Genomic DNA, 24,537 nt, shown 5'->3' on the forward strand with positions numbered 1-24,537 from the left:
AAATGAAATCACAGTGTAATCATCAGAAATTATATAATCGCTGCTCTGACGATTTGGTTCATGTTGGTATGACGATGAGCAGTTTCAATAGTATTAAAGATAAATAATATTAAAGATGATGTGTGAGGCTTTTAATTAGATTAATAACACAAGTAATCATTGAAATAATGCTTGTGATTATTAAATTATAAGAATGATAGCATTTGTGATGTCAATGACCAGGTTAAAGACGATGCCAATAAATAATATACATCCGTCTTGTTGCAACTTGCACCCAGTTTCCACCATATCGCAGAATACAAGTGCAAGCCAAGGTCTGCTTTATTGTCTAAAGCTGTGTTCCTTAAAGTAAGCATTCATACTATGTAAAACTTACATCCAGAACTGATAACCGCATACACATAAAACAGTGAGAAATAGGGAGCTTACAGGACACTTACGAAGCTTTTTTTTGCGGAAGGCGACTCAGCTATATACCAAGCATCTTGTTTTTACAAATAGACATATTCGATTAAAAAAATCAAATACAAAACAAATGGCCATAGGTAATAGGGGAGTGCAGTTTTGCTAACCAATAACTCTTGTAAACACACAAATCCACACATAGAGCCAGCAACGCGGTTCCCTTGTCCCTTAGGGGTGAAGTGTTCATGAAACGCAAACACAGCGCGAGAAGCTACGACGGAATGATTGGTGAAGAGTTGGGTGGTGAATATTGAGAATTTAAATAAAAGTTAATGATGCACACATGAAGGTTGATAATGGTGGAATTAAATAATAATAATAATAATAATAATAATTAATAATAATACAATGTGAAAGTGACAGTGTCAGGATGCTATCTTACAAGAAAGCTTGCACATCAGAGCATTGCGTAGAAATAAATGAGGGTTTCATCCATTGATGATACCCAAACAGAGGGGGGAAATGGCTGCCTGCATTTCCAGTTGCACATGGGATCCTAAACACAAAGCTACCCTTGTACCGAGCATGTCAAATGGCAAACCGGCTTAAGACAGTACAATGGCCTGATAGAAAAGGTTGGTAAATTACATGAAAGCACCTTGTCAAGCCTAATGACAATGAGACAGTTTTGTTTTTCCTATTGTAAATGTATTCAAACCCACAACACAGGATTATCTGGGTGAAATTTTGCATTCATTATTTTCATGACTCTATGACCCAGGTTAAAATTGGAGATTTATTCTGAAACCAATGAGAAAAGTAGTGCTCTGAATGACCCACAAACCGGCCTCTGGCCTGTGCTTCAGTGTAGAGGCTCTCGTGACGGGACACAGTGAGCCGCCAGAGCCAATCCTGCACTAGGCTAGTACAGGCCGCAGCCACGCAGGTTGTTAGCAATAATGATGTCAGTGACGGCATCAAACACGACCTGAATGTTGGTGGTGTCAGTGGCGCAGGTCATGTGACAGTATATCTCCTTATTTGGAGAGCGGTTCTTGCTCTCATACTGGGCCTGCACATATGCAGCAGCATCCTCAAAGGTGTTGGGACCTGGAAAACGGGATAGGAAGGGTTGATTATTGGTTAACCGATAGAATGTAAAGATACAACCATTGCAGGCTTGAAAGATAGATAAGCCTCCTGCCCTTTCACTTTAGGGCCATATATTTATTAAGTAGGTAAATGTGGTGGAATTTTAACCCCATCCCCTAATACCCCTGCCTAACCCTGTCCCCATCCCTCCCTCCAACAACAGTTTGTGTATCATCTTACTATGAATGAAAATAATAAAGAAAGGGTAACAAAAGGATATTACATATTGCATTACTGTCTGCAACAGTGCACATTAAGCTTTGCATTTTGGGCGATTCGATCATGGGTATGTGCAACTCAAGCCCTGCTTGACAGTGCGCACCCGTATACTCAGGGAAGCAGATGGTAAGGGGGGACTTCTTGATCTTTTCAGCAAAGAGGTCCTTCTTATTGAGAAAAAGGATGATTGAGGTATCGATGAAGAACTTGTTGTTACAGATGGAGTCGAACAGCATGAGGGATTCGTGCATGCGGTTCTGAAAAGCAAGAAAGCTTTGTGAGTACTCGGGCCTCCGTCACGGCCCAAAACACCACTAACGTGGCCGAAACAACTCCTCCACTTCTGCTCCCACCCATAAATGTCAAACAAAACCTAAGATGATTTAACCTTCACATATAATGAATGACTGCTGAGACTGTACCGTTGTATAATACTGTACCTGAGATACTGTGCTGTGATACTGTGCTGAGATTGTATAATACTGTACCGTTAAATAATGATAAAAACTCTTCTAATTGTACTGCAAAACCATTGTATTTTAATCACAAGCAGAGAAGGCCAGAGAAACGCATTCGATTCGCTTTGCATAGTCGTGCTTTCGCTTCCAAAACCATTGTAGATACATATCAACAAAACATGAGAATTAACCATATACATAAATTATTGCTGCGTTGGGTTCAAAAACAAACGCATGAAGGTGCACAGAACCACTTTTCCGAAGCATGTGCAACATAACAGTTTAAAAAAATGAAGAGCAACTAATCAGAATATTAAATTCAGTTCACGACGGTAAAATACGAGAGCAGTTCGAGTACACGTTATGCATGTGCAAATTTTACAAAAATAAATAACATAACATTACACAACATGCAGGATTAGCTGCTTCCATACTTCCAATACTAACGAGCGGTTCTTCAGCAAAATACCAACTCATTCGTATTTGCGTGTGTGTCTATGAATTGGGCTGGCAGGATAGCTTAGAGCCCCCAGACCCTAGAGGTAGGAGCACTCACCTATAAGTTGGCTCACATGGCTTCGAATTTTGACCCAACTATAAACTCTCATCCTGATGTTTCGCATGATGGGCGATCATCGATGTGTGTGCCGTCTATCGGAAGGGTGTTAATCAGGAGGACTGTTTGTCAGCACTGGTCGTTGGTGGGCTTTAAAGATCCCTCGGTGTCTTTCGCAAAGAGTAGGCGATTCATTGTCGGCATCCTGAATGCTCCTGCCACATTACAAATTCCTGCCACAGTCGACCGTCAAATCTGGCCAGCAGGTTTGTGAAAGACTTGGGTCATAAGCGTTTGCTCAGCCGAGCCCACAAGGTGGGAATAATTGTAGCCGTAAGAGAAGAAGGAACACCGATTGGCCTGGCACCATCATATTCAATATTCTTTATGCCAAAACCTATTTTCAACTATTTACCCAAGTATAAATGGATTATTTGATGATATAGGGCATCATGACCGAACCATGCTATCTTCTTCCCAGTAAACACCAGCACATCTAGAGGCATTTCTGTATCAGAGTCAATCCATTGAGCAAGTCTTGTGATCTACAAAATATCCTAGATGAATACATTCCAAGTTGTAAGAACATAGGGGCAAAACCCATGGGCGCTCACCTGGTAGCGGCTGGATAAGATATCCAGGGAACAACTGGTAGGCATGGATAACCCACAAAATATGAAACGGAGAAGAAAGTAAACACCTATGGATTTTTTTTTCATGCCATGAACAAACAGTAGTACATCACAGGTGATGAAGGCGGTGGTCAAGTTTAATTGCAGTTGTGTGTGTAGTTTCTGAGAAAAAAACAAAAGCAAACACCTCTTTTGGGGGGCAACCCCTTCATAGAATACCTTGGACCCCAATTATTTTTTTTTTATGTTGTGAACAAACTTTGGTATGTCACGGGTGATGAAGGTTGTGGTCAAGTTTAATCGGAATTGTATGTGTAGTTTCTGAGAAGAAAGCAAATACCTCTTCTGGGGGGGGGGGCAACCCCTGTAGACCCCCTCACGGCTCGATTGTTTTCTAAATGTCATGAACAAACTTTGGTACATACACGGTGATGAACGTCACGTTGTGGTAAAGTTTAACCAAAACCGTGTGTAGTTTCAGAGAAGAAGTTGCAAGTACTTGCGGGGGGACGGACCCGCGGAAATATATTAGCAGGTATCCGTGGGAATACAGTGTCATGTAAAATGTGACTTCAACAATATTATGCAAAGATCAATTAAATATCATAAGAATTTAATGTTGTTGAGCTATGTGCTCCCGAAAGATGTTGCTTGATCAAATCAACCCCAAGTCCTCAACTACTCCCCACCCAAATCTTCAATCCCTCCCCCAACCCAACCACAAGTCCTCAACCCTTCCACCAAAACCCAAGTCCTCAACTCCCCCCCCCCACCCCAAGTCCTCAACCACTTCCCACCCCCCCCCCACCAACAATCTGTCCTCCCCACCCCCTTTATTCTTCTTTCATGAGGGAATTCTTACATAATTTCATATTATTTCTTCATCGCTCCAATAGAGGTTTTTACCACATTTGCAAAAAGTTAATTAACTTACCACCCGTTTATCGTCACCTCGAACTTGCCAGGTACGTTTATTTATTTCACCAAATATGTAAATTACATGTCCATGCACATTAATTTTTTTATTACCATACAACTTCAAACATTAACCATTTTCTATTTCTTTTCCTCTGCATTATGAAAACGTACCTTTCTTTCATGATAGACGACGCGTTTAAATGTAGGTAAAGTCACTAGTCCTTCTTGATTATACGGAAGTTTCCTTTGGGCGGTGTATAGTAGACCGCTGTCTTGATCGCTCCCGAACAAAACATGCATTACCTCATTTCCTCTGCATGAGTTTTAATCAAAATGTACCTTTATTTCCTCAAAAAAAATACCGATATTTCATCATAGAATACACGTTATTCAGTCTTCAAATGTACACCTGAAGGCTAAGGCCTCTACGGAGCGAACAAAATGGTGGCAATTTGATCTTTTGAGGTTACAATTGTTGGTGGAATCAGGCCAGCAAAACTTCGCCCTTTATGGACAAAGTGAGCGACAGGCAGAGCGACTAGCGGAGAATAACATGACAGACAAGCAAAAGTAACCGTCCCCAGTAACGGGAAAAGTTTAAGTTGCTCCATCAATTTAAATTATTTCATGGACTTTGGCCAATTCTGTTACACTCTTGGTTTCACTTAGAGCTAAAGCTATGAGCTAATTATACTGCCGACCACGAAATGATGGTGCAACATCCGGCGGCAGAGGTTGGATTTTTTAAAAAGAAGGCAAAATATAGCTATTTTAAATAGTGAATGTTGAGCTTTGCCTGTGTGCACTCAGCTTTTCAAACACAACACAGGAAGTGGCCACCTTAGACGGAAGAGAGACGAACACATGGACAGACACCATGGTACGCCACATTAATAGAGATAACATGTAGCAAGAAGTGTTTTAAAGTGCTGAACAGTTTGGCAGTTTCTCAATGCATGAAGTTTAATTTTGGGATCCGAGTAATGGTGAAGTACTTGTTCGTGTGGAACTGCACTGTCATACTAAAATATGCAATTTGGTGTCTATGTCTGTCTGAACTCTGAATGCAACACATTTCATTTGGTTGTTACTTATCCAATCTCAACCAAACTTGCAGGAGGACTACGGGTCACACGATTGAAGTTGTAGCGACTTCATGCACCCCCTCCCCTCCCGGGTTTGCCACCTTGGGCGAAATCCATGTTAAGGTGGATAGATAGCTTATCATGGGGTTTTTCCAAGGCCGTGTCTAATAACAAAAGTAATAATGATAATGATAATGGCATAATATTAATGTTATTACAAAATAATATAAACACTAATATCTTCCCTTCCCAAGGGGTTTTCCCTTCTTTGACAAACGTCATGTTAATGTGAATAAATAGCTTATCATGGAGTTTCGTGGGCATCCCTACCAGAAGTAAAAAAAAATAATTATAAACCACAGACACATATGATTACATTTTTAAACAGTCACTGCTGCTGTTTAACACGAAACTGAAAGGGACGAAACCCGGCGTGCTTGAGGCATTACATGCACATCGCGTACCCCACAGACGAACGGACCAAAGCCTCGATCTACTGTAATCTATGTACCCCAGAGATGATAATATGACCTTTCCTGCAGCTCCTTCAGGGAGCAGGTGTACGCGTGAGGAAAACACAACGATACACAAGCCTGAGTTCGGTTATTAAGATGAACGGTCTGTAATCCCCAACAGTGCTTATAAACTGGAAAACTGGCAGAATAATTATTCTAACAGAGCAAGCACACAATACATTTGTAATTCAATATGTCATTGCGTGCACAGTACAGTGAAGAAGCACACAACATCAGAGAAAAAGCACATTAAATACGGCGCAAGAGAAGCTCATGCATCGTGTACACGTCTCAGAACTGAACTTAAAAGCATGTACATGGTACAAAACAGACGTGCATACCTTTCATACACATGGATCTGAGTTACAAAGCAGTTACACAACACAAAACTGAAACACGCAGCATTTGCACACCATGGAACTGAAGCACACAACACTTTGGGCCCACTTAGCACTTGGGCCTACCCCCCTGGACCTATCCCAGTGTGGATATGGCACACAACTGGAGTGCACAGCATGTAGCCAGCATGCAACTAACATGTGCTTAGCCCTTGCTAAATATTCATCTCACTTTGCTTTTCATTAAGAAAGTATACCTCCTTTCACACAATGATTCCTTACCATTTGAATCGTGCAATTGTTTTTCCTTTTACTGCAACATTCCAGCACAAAAATTGTTTGGCTTTATGAACAATCTTACATAATTGCTGCTATGAAGAATCATGTGCACACCGGTGATGGTGTACGCTTTACCATTCCATGTCTGCCTTGTGCATTAAACTCTCCAACTGGCAATAAAATTAACAAACTGGATGGTATTCATAGAATACTTACTCTGCACAGTCTGGAGAAGGACTTGGTGGAAGCCAACTCTTCTGTTTTTAAAAGGTTTTCTTTCTTTGATGCAATATGGTGCCAGACCAGTGACCGATGATGTCACTTTTATCAACATATATTTCTCATGGGTAGTTGATCAATTAGTTAAAGTTTTGCATTGATCAGTTGACGGTTTCAACAATTGCAGATAAAAAAAAATTCATACTAACCGGATCAAGCGTTGCACTTGTCAAATTATGATATCATAATGAAGGCACTGATGAAATCATCATTAACATATCTTATTCCCTCCCCATGGGGAGTACTTGACAATGAGCCATGTTTCAAGTTTTTCTATGGAGCAATTTCAGAGATATAGAGGTGCAAAGTTTTTCGGTTTATCCCAGATGGTGCCTGGACCACGTGACCTATGATGTCATAATAATCATTATAAATTCCGAAAGGAGGAGGCGCACGCACGTATGGTCAAAAATTTGTGTCAATCGGACCAACAATTGCAAATAAATTTTTTGCCATTCTGATCGGTTCAAGCGTTGCACTTGTCGAATTATGACGTCATAATGAAGGCACAATGACATAATTATTAGCATATCTTATTCCCCATGGGGAGTACATTACAATGAGCCATGTTTCAAATTTTTTTCCATGGAGTGGTTTTGGAGATATCGAGGGGCAAAGTTTTTCAGGTTTTCCAAGACGGCGCATGTACCACGTCACATATGACGTCACAATTATCATTGAAAAATTCTACAGGAGGCGCTCCAATGGTGAAAATTGTGTCCGTTGGACCAACAAACTGCAGATAATTTTTTTTCATACTGACCGGATCAAGCGTTGCACTTGTTGAATTATGACATCATAATGAAGGCACCGATGACATCATCATTAACACATCTTATTCCCAATGGGGAGTACTTGACAATGAGCGGTTTCAATTTTTTTCTATGGAGCAATTTTGGAGATATAGAGATGCAGAGTTTTTCGGTTTATCCAAGATGGCGCCTGTACCACGTGGCCTAAGACGTCATAATTATGACAAAAAATTCTCGAGGAGGAGGCGCACCTATTTGGAAAATGTTGTGTCAATCAGATTACTAAAGGTTGCTCAGAAGATTTTTTTTTAATGCAGACACGTAAGTACGCACATACGTACGGCACACGTACGATGCGACCAAACTTTTAAAATCTACTTCCGAACATATGTCATTCATTGTCTTTTTTAAATCCCACTGACAAAGTTTTCAGGAAAAGGGTGAGGTGACAGGTGGAGTTTCAGATCTGTTCTCTTATCATTACACACAAAGGAACTTTGGTGCATGAGGAGGCCTTTCGGCCCATCATGCCTACGCTGCACAAACCCTAGTATCCATCATACATCCACACACAAGCTAACTACAAGTCCTGCCAATATCCCTGTACCCTTCTATCTCCAAAGCAGCTAAGTACCTATCTAATTACAATTTAAACCTATCCACCCCTTCCACTGCCACTAAATTTCCAGGGAGGCCATTCCATGCATTAACCACTATCTGACTGAACGACCCCTGCCTTAAGACTGTCCTTTCATCTTCTTTACCCTCAAGCTATGACCCCTGGTCCTAACACTCACTGTCCATTCTGCTGGAAAACTCAAATGCACCTATGTTGTCCATACCCTTTATTATGTTAAACATTTCCATCAAATCCCCCAGCAGTCACCTTCTTTCCAATGTATAAAGTCTTGTCTCCTTCAGCCTCCCCTCATAGCTTAGTCTAGACAGCCCCAGAATCAATCCAGTAGCTCGACGCTGTACAGTCTCTCTGGCAACTATGTCTTTCCTCGCATGTGGTGACCAATGTTACACACAATATTTTAGATGAGGCCTCACAAACTTCCTATGCAGTGTTAACATGACCACTTTTTATATATAATTTATCCGCCTGCGAATACAGTACAACGTAAAACAATGTTAGCATTACCTATAGCTGCCTCGCACTGTCATATCTGCTTAACTCCTGAATCTATTACCACCCCCAGATCCTTCTCCTGTGTGACATTCTCCAAGACTGCCCCTTGCATCATGTAATCCTTATTTTTATTATTCTTACCCATCCCCAACACCTAACATGTGTTTAGGTTAAATTCCATCTGCCAATCTTTTGCCCAATCTGTGAAAGTATCTGCACTTTCATGGGTCTGATCACCCCTCTCTCTGCTATCTAACTTACCTCTGACCTTTGCGGCATCTGCAAAGTCAGAAAGCCCGCTCTTCATCCCACTATCGAAATCGTTGATGTAAATTATGAATAATAATGGTGTAAGTAGGTACCCCATGACTTACATCCTCACAGCCAGACATCCTCTCACTCTCAGCCACTCTTTGCTTCCTATCACAAGTCCAGTTTCCAAACCAGTTACCCACCTAACGAGAGACTCCACAAACCCTCAATTTGGCTCACAACCTCCGATGTGGTATCTCATCAAAAGCCTTTTGAAAGTCAAGATGCACTACATCCACTGCACTCAATCACCCAATCAGAAACTTTTTCACAGAATTTCCATGCATTTGTTAAACAAGACCTCCCTTTCATAAATCCATGCTGACTTCCTTTAATCAGTTTGAAATTATTCAAATGGTCCCCTTTTCATTCCTTGATTAACATCTCCAACCACTTCCTGACATCTGAAGTCAAGCTAACTGGTTTATAGCTACCCAATTCTTCTCTGGATATATGGTTGTCTTCTTTATAGTTCCCCAATCCTTTCTCAAACAGTGGTGTTATATTTGCTTCTCTCCAATCTCACCATCATCGTCCACCAATTCTCCTGTGCTAGTCTTCAAAAGGGCCCACACTCCTCTTAACCCTTTCCTTACCCCTTGTATACTTAAAGAATATCTTGCTATTATGTTTAATATTTTTGGCTGCTGTTATTTTCTTAACTAATCTCTGTTTCTTCTGATACTGATGTGAGTCAGACTCTTACGTGCTGTTATTTTGTATTGAATGAATGCCTTATTATTACTATCCTTAATTACACTGCATACATCTATGCTTAACCACACCTGTCTCTTCCTGCCTCTTCCTTTACACCTCACAGGAATATGCTGACTCTGCACCGTACACATTTGCTCCTTGAAGGTTTCCCATTTCTCCAATGCAGACCACCCACTCATTAACTTTACCCAATCTAAATCACTTCTCATACCCTCAAAGTTTGCCCTCCTAAAATCCAATAGCCCTGCACCACTATCCAGAACTTCATATCTCAACAATTGCTGAAGGAAATGTAATGACAGCAATACACTTCCTTCTGCTATCTAAGTAGCTTCCCACCACCCCCTCCCGAGCTTACCACCAATGTCTTGTTTTACAAAGCATAAGACCAGAAGTGATGGTGTCGTCAATTATGTTTATTATAAAATAGATTTCACTCACCACACTTCCTTTGAGGGAAGACAGGAATGAATGAAAAGACAGGATGTGTCTGTGAGAGTTTCAGTTGGAGTTGTGAGACTTAAGTTCATTGTATTTGCATCTTCGTTCAAAAACATTTGCTTGTAATGTAAAGGCCAAACATTGCTAAATTGCTCATTTAATCTGTATGCGTTTGTTCATGCATTAAATGCCCTCCCATTAAGTTGACCTTTCTCATTGGTCCCAGTGACAGAATCATGCAACCGAAGCGCAATAGTTAACAAATAATTTCAGCCAGATTATGTCAATCAAGTTCCAAAAAAACAAACAAACACTGTCTCCTAATGTACAGGGTGTCCCAGAAGTCTGGACCCATAGGAAATATAGGCATTTTATTCTAAAAGTTAAAAAAAACACATCTCTAACATTTGTTTTACATATTCCAGGAATGAAACAACCCTGATGGCTCACTATACCAATCAAGAGAATGTGGAGTTGGTGTTATTACACGTTTCTGGAATAAGCCAGAGGGAGGCTTGTGTGTTATTTCATGAAAAACACCCTGAGAAGCCAAAGCCAACTCAAAGATTCGACAAAATGTTGCTACAATTAAAAGACACTGGAAGTGTTGCCGATAGACTTCGGAGTGGTCATCCTCACTCTTCAGTGTAAATTAAGTGTAAATGGTGTATTTTTCCCTATGGATCCAGACTTCTGGGACATCCTTTACAAGCAACACCATGAGCTTAATGGTTTGTATTGACTATTAGTGTGGCCAACTTGATGCAAAGGCATCTTCACCATAGGATACTCAGGGAGTGAGTTGCTTTGAGTTCTCTGATAGGGTATCCATCCATCAGGACCATACTCTCTGCAGAGCATTGGTGCTGCCTAAGCAGTCTCCTGGGCTATTGGGCACAATCCTGGATGGGTCCCCACTCCGACACAGGATACCAGCAACTTGGTACTTCTTTTGCCAACCTCAGAAGAATGGCAGGCTGAGTCAACCCCACTTGGTATTCATTCAACAGCTAAGCAGGATTTGAACTCAGGACCCGAGGATTCCAAGCCCATCACTCTAGCCATTAAGCCAACACCAGGCATTCCGATAGAGTGTAACCTGACCTAACCAAAACACTCGTCAAACTTGGTGTTAGGAGAACTTTTTAATACAAAAGATCAAATGCTGCCTTGCTTCCGAAAATAAGCTAGGGCAGTGAAAATGACCACAAAATTGCTGGGACTTATATCACCTCCACTTAAACCACCCCTCGGTGATTGTGTTGCAGATATCTTGTTACCCCCACACACGAAGCGAAAAACAAGGTTAAGCAATTGGTTCACTTTGTCTGTCTGTTCGTCCATCTACAAACGTCAGTTTATGATCGAGGAACAACGTAATTTCAATTGAATGTTACATTTTGATTGGACATGAATTGGAAAATGAACCTGTTGTTTATCTCTGAATTCATCCTGACTGCATCTGCGCAGAAAGGAGTGAGATAATATTTTTACTCTGTCTACCTACCTGGCAGTCAAACAAAATTGAAAATCATTCCAAATAGAAAACTAACTTTTTTTAAGGACGTTATAAAGGACACAAACAACAGGCAAGAAGAACTAATGTAATGTGTTAAACAAGGTGGTGTAAAAGACGCTGCATCAACGGCAGTTAACGTCCTAAAAAAATTCTACAACCTTGAAAATCAATATATTTTTTTCAATTGAATCACACAACAGTACTTGAATACTGGAGAACACAAATCACCTTTCTGGTACTTTCAAAGCCCTTCGGTTTAGCAGTATTTGAACAAGATATTACGGCATTTTACATAATCACAACCAATCAAATTTGCCGCTCACAGACCTCGCCCATGTCCTTGTTTCTCAAGTCTGCATTGAGTAAGGTGTTCTATGAACTCTTTAGTTCTTTTATATTATTATCCCGCCCCCCTGGAGGGAGGGAGCGGGATATTGTAATCGTCCGGTTTGTTACTTATGAAATCTTTAGATTTCGTCCTCTGTTTGTGTGTTTGTTTGTGTGTGTGTTTGTTTGTTTGTAGGCACGATAACTTGAGAACGGAATAAGCTACCAATGTCAAATTACACCACGTGATTCAGGAGGGTGATGGCTAGTGCTGATTCAATTTTGGTCAAAATCGGTCAAAGGTCAAGGTCACAGTGAGGTCAAACATCCAAAACATTCGATTTTTGATGGTTTGGTACAGAATCATGGTAGAAACTTCTGGTTTGCGTCGCGACCTTCTCGAGAGAGCTTTTATTAGACAAGGTCAGAGGTCAACTTGACGATTTCGTAAGTACCAGTCTATGACTGCTTGTTTGTCTGTTTGTTACTTACGATATTGATGACTTCCGTCCTCTGTTTGTGTGTGTGTTTGTTTGTAGGCACGATAACTCGAGAACGGAAGAAGCTACCAATGTCAAATTACACCACGTGATTCAGGAGGGTGATGGCTAGCGCTGATTAGATTTTAGTCAAAATCGGTCAAAGGTCAAGGTCGCAGTGAGTTCAAACATAATTCCGTAAATTCATGTGGAGAAATGGAGTATTTTTGCTTCGGTCGACGTTACAAGTTCGTTTTAACTTCGATTTTAATTTTGTCTTCGGTTTTTGCGATCACTTAGGACGCTTAACACTCGGTTGTCGAAATTCTGGTAAAAATCAGATGTTTTGGAGACGTTTTAAGATTGTATAAAAAATATTTCACTCACCGCATCACAGCTCGACACATGGTGCAGCGCGCTCGAGCAGATGCGTCGTTGATCACGTAAAGGTTTTGTGTGTGCGCATTGACGGTGTTTTCGATAAAGATGGTGTTTAAAAGTCATTTTTTATCCCAACAAAGGTCATCGTCGCATGCCTGACTCACTAGGCTGTCGGATTATGTAAAGACTGTTGGTGGATGGCAGAATATTACGGTTTTGTGACTTTGATAAAATAATATTAAATAATTGCGTGGAGAAATGGAGATGTTTGCTTTGGTCGACGTTACTAGTTTGTTTTAACTTGGATCGCAATTCTGTTTTCACTTTTGGTAACGGTTACGTATGTTAACACTCAGTTGTCGAAATTCTGGTAAAAACCGGATGTTTTATGAGATTTATGTCGGGTGTCGTATCTGAGGCTTAACTGAAGATTATGCTAATGAGGGGGATTGTAACACACGGCATTATGTGCTCGTTTTAAAGTCAATTTCAATCCTGTCTTCAATTTTGGTAATGGTTAAGTATGCTTAACACTCGGTTGTCGAAATTCTGGTAAAAAAATTGGATGTTTTATGAGAGGTTTGGTACAGAATCATCATAGAAACTTCTGGTTTGCATCGCTACCTTCTCCAGAGACAGCTTTTATTAGACAAGGTCAGAGATCAAGTTGACGATTTCGTAAGTACCAGTCTATGACTGCTTGTTTGTTTGTCTGTCTGTCTGTTAGCAACTTTACGGCAAAATGGCTTCAGCAAACACTCTCAAATTTAATCCACAGGTGGGCAATGAACCTTGGACGACCCCATTAACTTTTGGGTCCAATTGGATCAAAGGTCAAGATCAAGGTCACAAAAAGATCAAATCGTTTTTTGCTCATAACTTTGTCAAAAATGGTTTAATTGACATCAAACTAAGACTAAAATATTCCTTATAATCAACATTCAGGTTAAGGATGTATCAAATTTAAATTTGATCCCCAAAATAACTTTATGCCTTAAATGGGGCGGGATTTGTTGTGCCTGGCACCACTTGTTTTTATTATTATTATTACAGGTATTTAGATTTTGTTTTTTTTTGTGACCTCCTTTATGTCAATTTCATTTCAAGTTTTGGTGACTACTTGAATATTGTTTGGCGAGGAAACTATCTCACAGAATGCAGCCAAATAATATAATAAAGGCCTCACTGAATCATGTAACATACGAATGCCAGACCAAACCAAATCCACTCAAGCATGCCAACACTGTCAAACAAGACCTCCTGCCAGTGACTAATTGAAACGCAAGCTTCTCATTGGCTGAAAAAACACACCTTCCTGCTAATGCATCCATCATCGTAGTGCATTGCCAGCGGCGAAATCAGTCAGATGCACCAACATCGATCTGCCACTGTCAGGTGGTGGACAGACTATTGTAGTTATGCTTCAAGTTACATAATTATAGGTTAAGTAATTATGTTTTACTTATATAATTATAATAAGTTATATAATTATGCCTCAAAATGATGCAACAATGGCATTGAGTCACCTATCCTGAAATCAGTCTTAATTGATAGATAGAAATCAGTCTGTCCTGAAACATTAGCTTAATGCCAGTGTAATATTGGGAATGTATTGCCATAGCATGCAGACATGATTCTAATCATTGAAGTATCATTTGGCATTTTGTAAGACACAACCATCTTTAAATAGTGACGAGAACAGCGTGGCAAATCGACATTTGCGTGGTGTAAAGCTGTATTGAATGACCAATCAAGGTAACACTCTCCTGCAATACACCCCAGTACTATACCCCAGCTTTTTAAAAAGCAAATTAAAACCCTGAGGATATAAATCAACAAAATGGCTGACTAAATTCAGATTCCCCAAAGTATGACGCAATGTATGAAATACTCGCATCGTTAAAAAAAACATGCCCCAACCATTTTTGAAAGTGTATTTTTAAATATCGTGAGCTCTGATAAATGACTCTGAGAGGTTCAGCATCATTGTACAATTATTCACTGAGTTGTGCAGTGCGGATTGACTTTGGCTGCCGATTAAACAACCGTAGAGGACTAAACAAGTGGAGGGATCAGGGTTTAGCATGTGGAGACATGGAAAATCCTTGCAAACCAATTAATTGGACTGTATCAGATATCAATTTGTGAAGGTACCATAAGATACCATACTACTTGATGGAGAGACGTGATAAAATGGTAAGACTAGGATAAGTGTAAGGTGAGACCTTATCTCTGTGAATTATTTCCTACAAAGCAGGAAAAAAAAAAACAGCACAGAAATTGCTGTATGTGTGAATAAGGAGCACACACACAAAAAAAAATCTTTACGTAACAAACCACTTCCACTGAGCAAAACGTGAATGCTTCAAAAAGGCACTATTTTCGTTCCTAGAAGTGGAAGCCTATTCACACCAATTTTCATGTTCTTTTTGGTGTCGAGCAGAAGAGGTATATGTGTAGCGCTGCCACCATACTCTGTGGGTGTGGGTGGCATTGGCGAAGATAACATGAAATTTAAACAGGAAGAACAATCATCTGTAAGTAAAAAATAATCATATTTTGGCCTTTTAGAAATTCCCCAGCTGAGAACCCTCGGTGGTGGAATGGTTCGAGGGTCCGCTCTGAGTCTGGGAGGGTCGGCGGTTCGAAACCTGGACGAGTCATGCCAAAGACTTTCAAAATGGTACGTGATAAAGCATAGACAAACTCCACAGGTTGGCATCAATGGGGAGGAGGAAATTCCTTCTTAATTGTACTGCTGAGTGTGGAGAGAAAAGCAACATCATCATGAAAGACCCAGAATCCTCTGAAAAGTGACAACCCTTCCCCCAAGCTCAGTGGTGGTGTTGATCTGAAGTCATGTAGTTGTCTACATGTGTACGTGTGATTTGTGTATCTACACTACGGACCTTCGACCTTGTAAACACGTCAAAGTAAAACACTCCTCATGAGGCTGGAGTCCCCAAATTAAAATCTCGTGGAGTGTTTATTTATTTGTCATCTCATCGCGTCATTGTAATTCAAGTAAAAGTACATTACGACATTAATATCTTTTCATGCCCTTGTCCTCCTTGTGATGTATGTGCAAGCTCCTCCATGAGTCAAAGTAAATATCTGATTGAGTCAATAGCAATTGGCAATATTCTGCTGTAGAGCCCTTTGTCTAGTCTCATATGCTACTGAATTAGCTTGGACATAAACATTGCTTGAAGGACAAGAACAAATAAAAAATTGTGCTGTACGTGGGATTAAAAAGAATGCGAGTGACGAATGACAAATTAACTAAAGGGGAGGAAAGTATTGAAGAATAATCAGTACACTCCACAAAATATCACATTTAGCAAGGTCCATGAAGGTCAAGGACGATTCAAGAATGTTCAAGCAAAGAGACGAGACATTATGAATGATAAAAAAATAAACTTGACAGGATGAGCAATTGGAACACCCTGGTTTGTGATGAATCGATTCGCACATCCCATCTTGGCACGGTTTACTTTGTTTTGAAGAAACGGAAACCTTCATAACAGATTGCAGAATGTTACGATTGCAAAATAGTAAGGCATGAACTGCGGGGATGGTTAAGCATGGCCCGTTTGCGAAATGGCGGAGTGGAAAATGAGAAGAAGCATCCATCAAAGGTGGCCTAGTTTGCAAATGTGTGCCTAAATTTACTCCTTACATCTACAAATGGCAAAAAAGAAAATGATTTAAATTCGATTATCCACCATTTTGACAAAGAAAGCTGGTTATCCTATGACATCGCTTCATTCTGACAGGCCAAACCGACACAAGCACCACTCCTTTTCTTCTTCATTCCATTTTTTTCCCCCATCTGTAAATAATTGCAATCAATTTTATAATTACCATTTGCACTAACCAGCGAGTTTTGAAACATGATGTCACGGTCTCATGAGGTGTGATGGAACTGCTAAGCAAACCAGATTTCTCAAACAATATCATGAATGAACTTGATCCGGAATTGATCACTTCAGTTTTTTACATAAACAGTCCGAAGAGGTGTGTGCAAACAAACCTACCAAATAATTGTTAAGAATTCACCAAAGTAAAAACGTTTATATCAAAAGAAACTAAAGATCTTGACATTTTCAAGCAACGGTAGATCAGATGATGTTTGTCCAGGTGGTACACAATGTGCAGATATTGTTGGCATCCAATCTGAGAAAATCAGCAATGTGGTATCTTTGAGATGGATCGATTAGTCATCAAAATATTTGAATAATAGTCAGATAAGTTCAATTCCCTTGGATGGATGTTAAATGGGCATCCTATCTGGAGGCATGAGTCGGTGGATGTTAAAGATCCCATGGTGTCATTCGTGAAGAGGAGGCAAGCTATCGCCGGCACCATGAACTAATTACAAATTCCTGCCAAATCATCTGCAGTTGAAAGTCAGGCTTGGCTAGCCAGTTCATGAAAGACTTTGGCCAAAAAAAAAAAAAAGCCAACCCCATAAGATGGGAATAATTGGAGGCATTAAAGCAATTGTAGTAGTAGTAGTAGTAGTAGTAGTAGTAGTAGTAGTAGTAGTAGTAGTAGTAGTAGTAGTAGTAGTCATAACAGTAGAGGGAGGAGTAGTAGAGCAAGATAAGTCAAATTATACTTCCCTGAAGAACATCAATGGCGTCTTATTTTTGAATGTGTAAATCTGAGGAAGAGCTACCTTTACACGCAAGGAAATTTGGTGCAGGAGAAGGCCATTCGGTCCATCATGCCTGTGCTATACAAACCCCAGAAACCATCACCTATCCACACACAAGCTACCTAAAAGCCCTGCCAATATCCCAATACCCATCTAATCTCGGATGCTTCCAGGAACCCATCCAACTCCAATTTAAACCTATTCACCCACTCTCCTGCCATCACTTTTCCAGGAAGACCATTCCATGCAATAACTACTCTCTAATTTAAAGACCCCTATCTTACTACCATCTTAACTCTCATCTTCCTTATCCTCAAACCATGGCCCCTTGTCCCTAACACTGTCCATTCTGCTGAAAACCCCCACTGCACTGATTTTGTCCACGCACTTCATTTTCTTAAACATCTCAATCAAACCCCCGCATAATCGCCTCCTTTCTTATGTATAAAGTTCTGTCTCCTTCAGTCACCCATCATAGCTTTGTCTAGCTAGCCCAGGAATCAATCCATGCTGAACCCAATATATGGCAGCTATGTCCTTCCTCAGATATGCTAACCAAAACTGCACACAATAGTCTAAATGAGGCCTCACTAAATTTCTATAGTGTTAACACCACCTCATTGATTTATAATTTATCCTCCTATGAATCAGCCTAAAACCATATTATCTCTTCCTGTTGCTGCCTGGCACTGTTCTGTCTGCTTATCCACTACATCCATATCTAGCACCCCCAGATCCTTCTTCTGTGTGACACACTCTAAGATTGTCCCTTGCATGATGTAATCCTATCCATCGCCAGCACCTTACATTTCATTATATTAAACTGCATCTGCCAATCTTTTGCCCAATCTGTGAAAGTATCTATGAGACTTTCCTGAATCTAACCCCACCCCCCCCACCCCCACTCCTCTTTACTATCTACCTTACCTCCAAGTTTTGTGTCATCTGCAAATTTAGAAAGCAAACTCTTCACCACACTATCCAAATCGTTGATGTAAATTACGCATAATAATGGTGTCAGTACTGATCCCTGAGATACCCCACTACTTACATCCTCCCATCCAAAAATCCTCCCACTCACAGCCACTCTTTGCTTCCTATCACAAGTCTAGCTTCCAATCCATTGAGCTACCCGATCAACCACTCCACAAGCCCTTATCTTAGCTGGTATAATAATGAAAACAGAGATCACATGATGCAATGGAAAATTTTGGAGCATGTCACACAGGAGAAGGATCTGGGGGTGAGAAAAGGTATGAGAGGTAAGCAGGTGGCACAATGCCAAGCAGCTGTAGCTGCATATAGGTAAAGCAAATCGGGTTTTAGGTTAGATTCAGAGGAGGATCAAATATGAATCAAAAGAGGTGGTTTTAACATTGTATAAGAATTTAGTGAAGCCACATCTAGAATATTGTGTGCAGGTTTGGTCACCACAACTTAAGGCCCTGTCATACCTTGACGATTTAGCCAGCGTATGCCTGACGTATGCAAAATTTGTCTATAACGCTGGCACACGTCAAATACGTTATGGGTAAGTTTGTATACGTTAAGAGAACGCTGGCATACGTCGTAGTACGCTGGCTTTTTTCGTAGTACGCTGGCATACGTCTTTGTACGCTGGCATACGTCGTAGTACGCCGAGGTGTTAGACAAATTTTCCATGCTTGAAATTTTTCGACGTATGCCAGCGTATGACTCACGCGTTCCGCATAATGCTGGCCATAAGTTGTAGGCACGTTACGCAATCGTTGACACACGTTACTTGTAGGTTACTCATAAGTCGAAACACGTCGAGGTAATGTTTAGTGTACCCGAAGCTTATTTCTAACCTATGAGTAACGTGTTGTAGGTACGTTACGCGATCGTTGACACACGTCGACACACGTTACATGTAAGTTACTCATAAGTCGAAACACGTCAATGTAATGGTTCGCGTCAGTGTTCCAGACTCCCTTGTTTTTTTTTTTTGTTTGTTTGTTTTTCTTCGGTATGACGGTGATGTTGACACTTTGATTTGTAGTGTGGTTATAATATAATTAATAGGCTGCCGCTCAACGATTTAAATCATAACCGCAGAAGAAATGGAAGTGTCACCATCACCGTCATACCAAAGAAAAAATAAATAAATAAATAAATTATAAAAAAAACAGGGAGTCTGGAACACTGACGCTAAAGGCCCGGTCACACCTTGACGTTTTAGCCAACGTATGCCGATTTTTGAATTTTTTTTCTAAAACGCTGGCACACGTTGAATACGTTATGGGTAAGTTTTGATAACATTGAGAGCACGCTGAAAAACACTGCCATACGTCATTGTACGCTGGCTTTAAACGTTGTACTTTTCAGTTGTCCTCAAATTTTTTCATGCTTGAAATTTCACGACGTATGCCGCGTATGACTCACACGTTCCGCTACGCTGGCCACAAGTTGTATGCACGGTCTGCGATCGTTGACAGACGTCAACACATGCTACTGGTAAGTTAATCATAAGTTGAGACACGCCGATGTAATGTTTAGCGTACCTGAAACTTATTTCTAACCTATGATTAACGTGTTGTTGGCACGTTACGCGATCGTTGCCACACATCGACAGACATTACTTTTAAGTTACTCATAGGCTGAAAGACGTCGGTATAATGGATCGTCCTTGCGTCAGCGTCCACGGCCACGGCCAGGACACATATTTGCAGCATTCTTCAAACTTTTCTTCGGCATGACGAGGATGTTCACACTTCGATGTCGAGCTTGGCTATGATTCCAATTGTCCATCGGCAGCATCTATTTAAAACAGTCGAGTTTGAGCGTTTTAACACGTTCAGAAGAAACGCTTCAAATTTCCAAACCCCAGCGTCAAAAAACAAAGGCGAGTGACAGCAATTTAAATCGTTTATTGTAAACAATGAAAATAGCTGAGTGGTACCGTTTAAAATTCGTTGAGTGTAAAAAAAATCCAATTGTTGAGCGCAAGCGTCTACTTTCAATAGTGGGGTTTGAGCGATTTAGCACGTTCAATAGAAACGATTAAAATTTCCGAGCGCCAGCGTCAAAAAACAAAGGCGAGTGACAGCAATTTAAATCGTTCATTGTAAACAATGAAAATGGCTGAGTGGTACCGTTTAAAAGTCGTTGAGTGTAAAAAAAATCCAATTGTTGAGCGCAAGCGTCTACTTTCAATAGTGGAGATGCAGCCATTTAAATCGTTGAGTGGCAGCCTATGAACCTACCCATGGACATGCGGACGCAAGGAGGATCCATCATAACCCACACCCTCCCCCTCACACTCACCTACTACTGCCAACATGAACAAACTACTACTAATACTAATACTAATACTGATACTGATACTGTTACTGCTGACATGGACATCGACTCAAAAAGGAACTCGAAAACACTGTTGGGTTCCCTTTTATGAGCAGCATTTTTATATACCAATTCCCAAAACCGCTGGGAACACGTCTTTATATGGCAGTTGTAACCTAGAAACACGTTCATTTTTTTTTTGTCGACCGGAAGACGTCACTGGAATACGTCTACATACGTCGATGTGTGTTGGGACTACGTAAAGAATTGGTTCAAAGCATGTCAAACATAAGTTAGAAATAAGTTTCGCGTAAAAAAGACATTACCGCGACGTGTTTCGACTTATGAGTAGCTTATAAGTAGCGTTTGTGGACGTGTGTAAGCGTCCACATATCGTGTGTAAAACTTATCCCCATCGCATGCGGAACGTGTGTCATACGCCGAGTACGTCGTAAAATTTTGAACATGTTTAAAATTTCTTGACGTACTCAACTTACTACGACGTATGATAGCGTACTTTAGCGTTGTACTCACGTATACCAAACTTACTCATACCGTATTTGACGTGCCCCAACGTTTTAGACACATTTTTCTTAGGTCGGCATACGCTGGCAAGATCGCCAAGGTGTGACCGCGATGTTGACACTTCCATTTCTACGGCAGTTATGATTCGAATCGTTATGCGTCAGCCTTTTAATAGGCTACGTCACGACATCGTCGACGATGCGTGCAACGCGCTATGCCGAAGTTAGACTATCGTTGGGCATCGGTTGTGTAGGCCGACAACAGGTTCAGCATTCGTTGGTATAAGTTATCTATAATACAACGAAACTTTCTGTGTCCATTACTAATATGTTATGCATACGACCAACTCGTTATGAATACGTCCGAATCTTTAAAAAAAACATCAAAAGTTCAACGTCAGCCAGCGTTTTACATACATTTTAATACGTTGCCATCGCTGGCTAAAACGTCAAGGTGTGACCGGGCCTTAACCATTACCTCGACGTGTTTCGACTTATGAGTAACGTACAAGTAACGTGTGTCGACGTGTGTCAACAATCGCGTAGCGTGCCTACAACTTATGCCAGCGTATGCGGAACGTGTGTCCTACGTCGAGTACGTCGAGAAATTTTCAACATGCTGAAAATTTCTCGACGTACTCGGCGTATGACGACGCATGCCAGCGTGCTCTTAATGTATACAAAACTTAGCCACAACGTATTCGACGTGTGCCAGCTTGGTTCGGCAAATTTTTCATACATCCGCATACGCTGGCTAAAACGTCAAGGTGTGACAGCGGCTTCACACTTCGATGTCTAGTGCGGTTATGATTTGAATCGTCGAGCCGCAGCCTATGAATAGCCTACGCCACGTGATCGTCGGCGATACGCTACCGCGCTATGCATAAGTTAGACTATCGTTGGGCATAGGTTGTGAACGCCGACAACACGCTCAGCATTCGTTGGTATAAGTTATCTATATGTGATTAAAACGTTCTGTGTACATTACTAATACGTTATGCATACATCCAACACGTTATTATACGCCCAAAACTTTAAAATAAAAAAATTAAAAAAAACATCAATAGTTCAGCATACGCCAGCGTTTTACATACATTCTGAGACCTTGCCAGACGCTGGCTAAAACGTCAAGGTGTGACAGCCCCATTAGGAAGGACAGCTGCCAAAGAGAGGGTTCAGTGCAGGGCTACTCGATTGATTCCAGGCCGAGCTAGACTCAGCTATGAGGAGCGGTTGAAGGAGATGGCTTTATTCACTAGAAAGGAGGCGGTTACGAGGAGATATGATAGAGATGTTTAAGATAATGAAGGGTACAGGACTAAATAAGTGCAGAAGAATTATTCAGCACAAGGACTAAGGGCCAAAGCCTGAGAGTGAATAAGAGGGGAGTTAAGACGGTAGTAAAGCAGGGGACTTTCACTCAGAGACTAGTTAGTGCATGGAATGGCCTCCCTGGAAAGGTAGTAGCAGCAGAAACAGTAGATAAGTTTAAATTGGAATTAGATAGACACCTGGAAGGATAGGAGATCGAGGGGTATAGGGATGTTGGCAGGGCTTTTAGGCCGCTTTAGCATGGATGGGTGATTATGTGCATGCATGTGGAGTGTTGTCTGTTGGAGTGTCATCAAGGGTTGGTGTGTGTTTGAGTTTGTGTGTTTCTCACCCAAGGACTGCCTTTGCCTACTCCTCCCCCCACCCCCAGAAAGAAAGAAAAAACCCACAAAAAATACAAAAAAAAAATACAGAAAAAAAATTGGTCTGGTGTTGATGCAGTGTCGAATGGCCTTCTCCCGCGTTGGTCTGCCGAATGCCCACAAAATAATTGGACTGCCGAATGGTCTCCTCTCCTCCTGTGTCTCAATTCCTTGTGTGATCCTTAAGTGAACCTCCTATGTGGTATCTTATCAAATACCTTCTAAAAGTCAAGATACACTACATCCTCTGCACTTCCCTCATCCACCCAATCAGAAACTACAACATAGAACTACAATAAATTTGTTAAACAAGATCTCCCTTTCATAAACCTGTGCTGACTACATTTAATTTGTTTGAAATTATTCAAATGGTTCCTTAATTAATGTCTCCAACACCTTTCCCACAATTGAAGTCAAGCTAACTGGTCTATAGTTCCCCAATTATTCTCTGGAACCTTTCATAAACAGCGGTGTTACATTTTCTATTCTCCAGTCCTCTGGTACCTGTCCCAACTCCAATGAGCTATTAAATATATCCACTGACACCACGTTTAACTGCTCTCCCATCTCCCTCAATACTCTTGGATGTATGTTATCCAGTCCAGAAGCTTCATGAACCCTTTCAAAGGAAATATTCTAGTCTTTGATGGAAAATTTGACAAAAAAATATCAGAGAGAACCAGCAAAATCAAAGGACAGTTTGGGTGGAAAACAACCAGATCATGCTCAAACCACGAATAACCGTCTCGAAAATCCATGACTATTCCTTCCTTGTCTGCAATGTAACACAAATTGTCAAATCAAAAATACCAGCCCAGTACAATGAGTTACCCTCACCAATCCCACTGACCTTATTAGTGCAATGTAAAGAAGACAATTTTCTTGCTTTCGACTTCACATAACTATCCAAATCGGATTAACCCACAGGCCAATTATAAATCAGTATGAAAGAATTTGCCTTGTAAATAAAGTGGAAATAAAATTACAGATTCAGTTTATTGCATCTCAAATTGTCATTAAAATTGTCCAGTTGATTGCTTACAGTACAATTTTGCTTCCTCACCACTTCCTAATCACAAATGATGACACAAGGGCATTCCAGATTTTTGTGCACAATTTTAAGGCTACACAGTGGGAGTGGAAATGACTTGTAGGTGGGTTCTGTGTCGGACTACTGTTAGCTGAGCAAATATAATTAACTCACACAAAATTATACTGCAGTCTTATTCTGATAAACTTGGCCTCAACTGTAATAAGCCTCAAATGTTTTGGAAAGATTCCACATTGCTGTTAAAATCTTTTCAATGACTATGATCACTATCCAGAGTTGTGTGACATAAAAGTTAATCAAAGGCAGCTAGCTCTTCTTCTTCTTTCGGCTGCTCCCGTTAAGGGTCGCCACAGCGGATCATCCGTATGATCCGCATAGTGATTTGGCACATGTTTTATGCCGGATGCCC

The 24,537-nt window shown here is 40.7% G+C and overlaps 1 protein-coding gene across 1 annotated transcript in view; it reads right to left on the reverse strand.

Annotated features, from left to right (window-relative positions):
• Positions 1 to 256: 256 nt before the first annotated feature.
• GNAO1 (G protein subunit alpha o1) overlaps positions 257 to 24,537 on the reverse strand; it is an 84,732-nt gene continuing 60,451 nt past the window's right edge. The window contains exons 7-8 of the mRNA XM_085888292.1: positions 1,880 to 2,033; positions 257 to 1,515 (exon numbers count right to left, since the gene is read on the reverse strand). Coding sequence (XP_085744418.1) covers positions 1,328 to 1,515; positions 1,880 to 2,033 — 342 coding nt within the window. The 3' untranslated portion in view covers positions 257 to 1,327. The remainder of the gene's footprint in view (positions 1,516 to 1,879; positions 2,034 to 24,537) is intronic.

Source organism: Eptatretus burgeri, chromosome 7 (assembly GCF_056783735.1).
Source record: "Eptatretus burgeri isolate ZD-2024b chromosome 7, Ebu_testis_v1, whole genome shotgun sequence".
Classification (NCBI taxonomy): domain Eukaryota; kingdom Metazoa; phylum Chordata; class Myxini; order Myxiniformes; family Myxinidae; genus Eptatretus; species Eptatretus burgeri.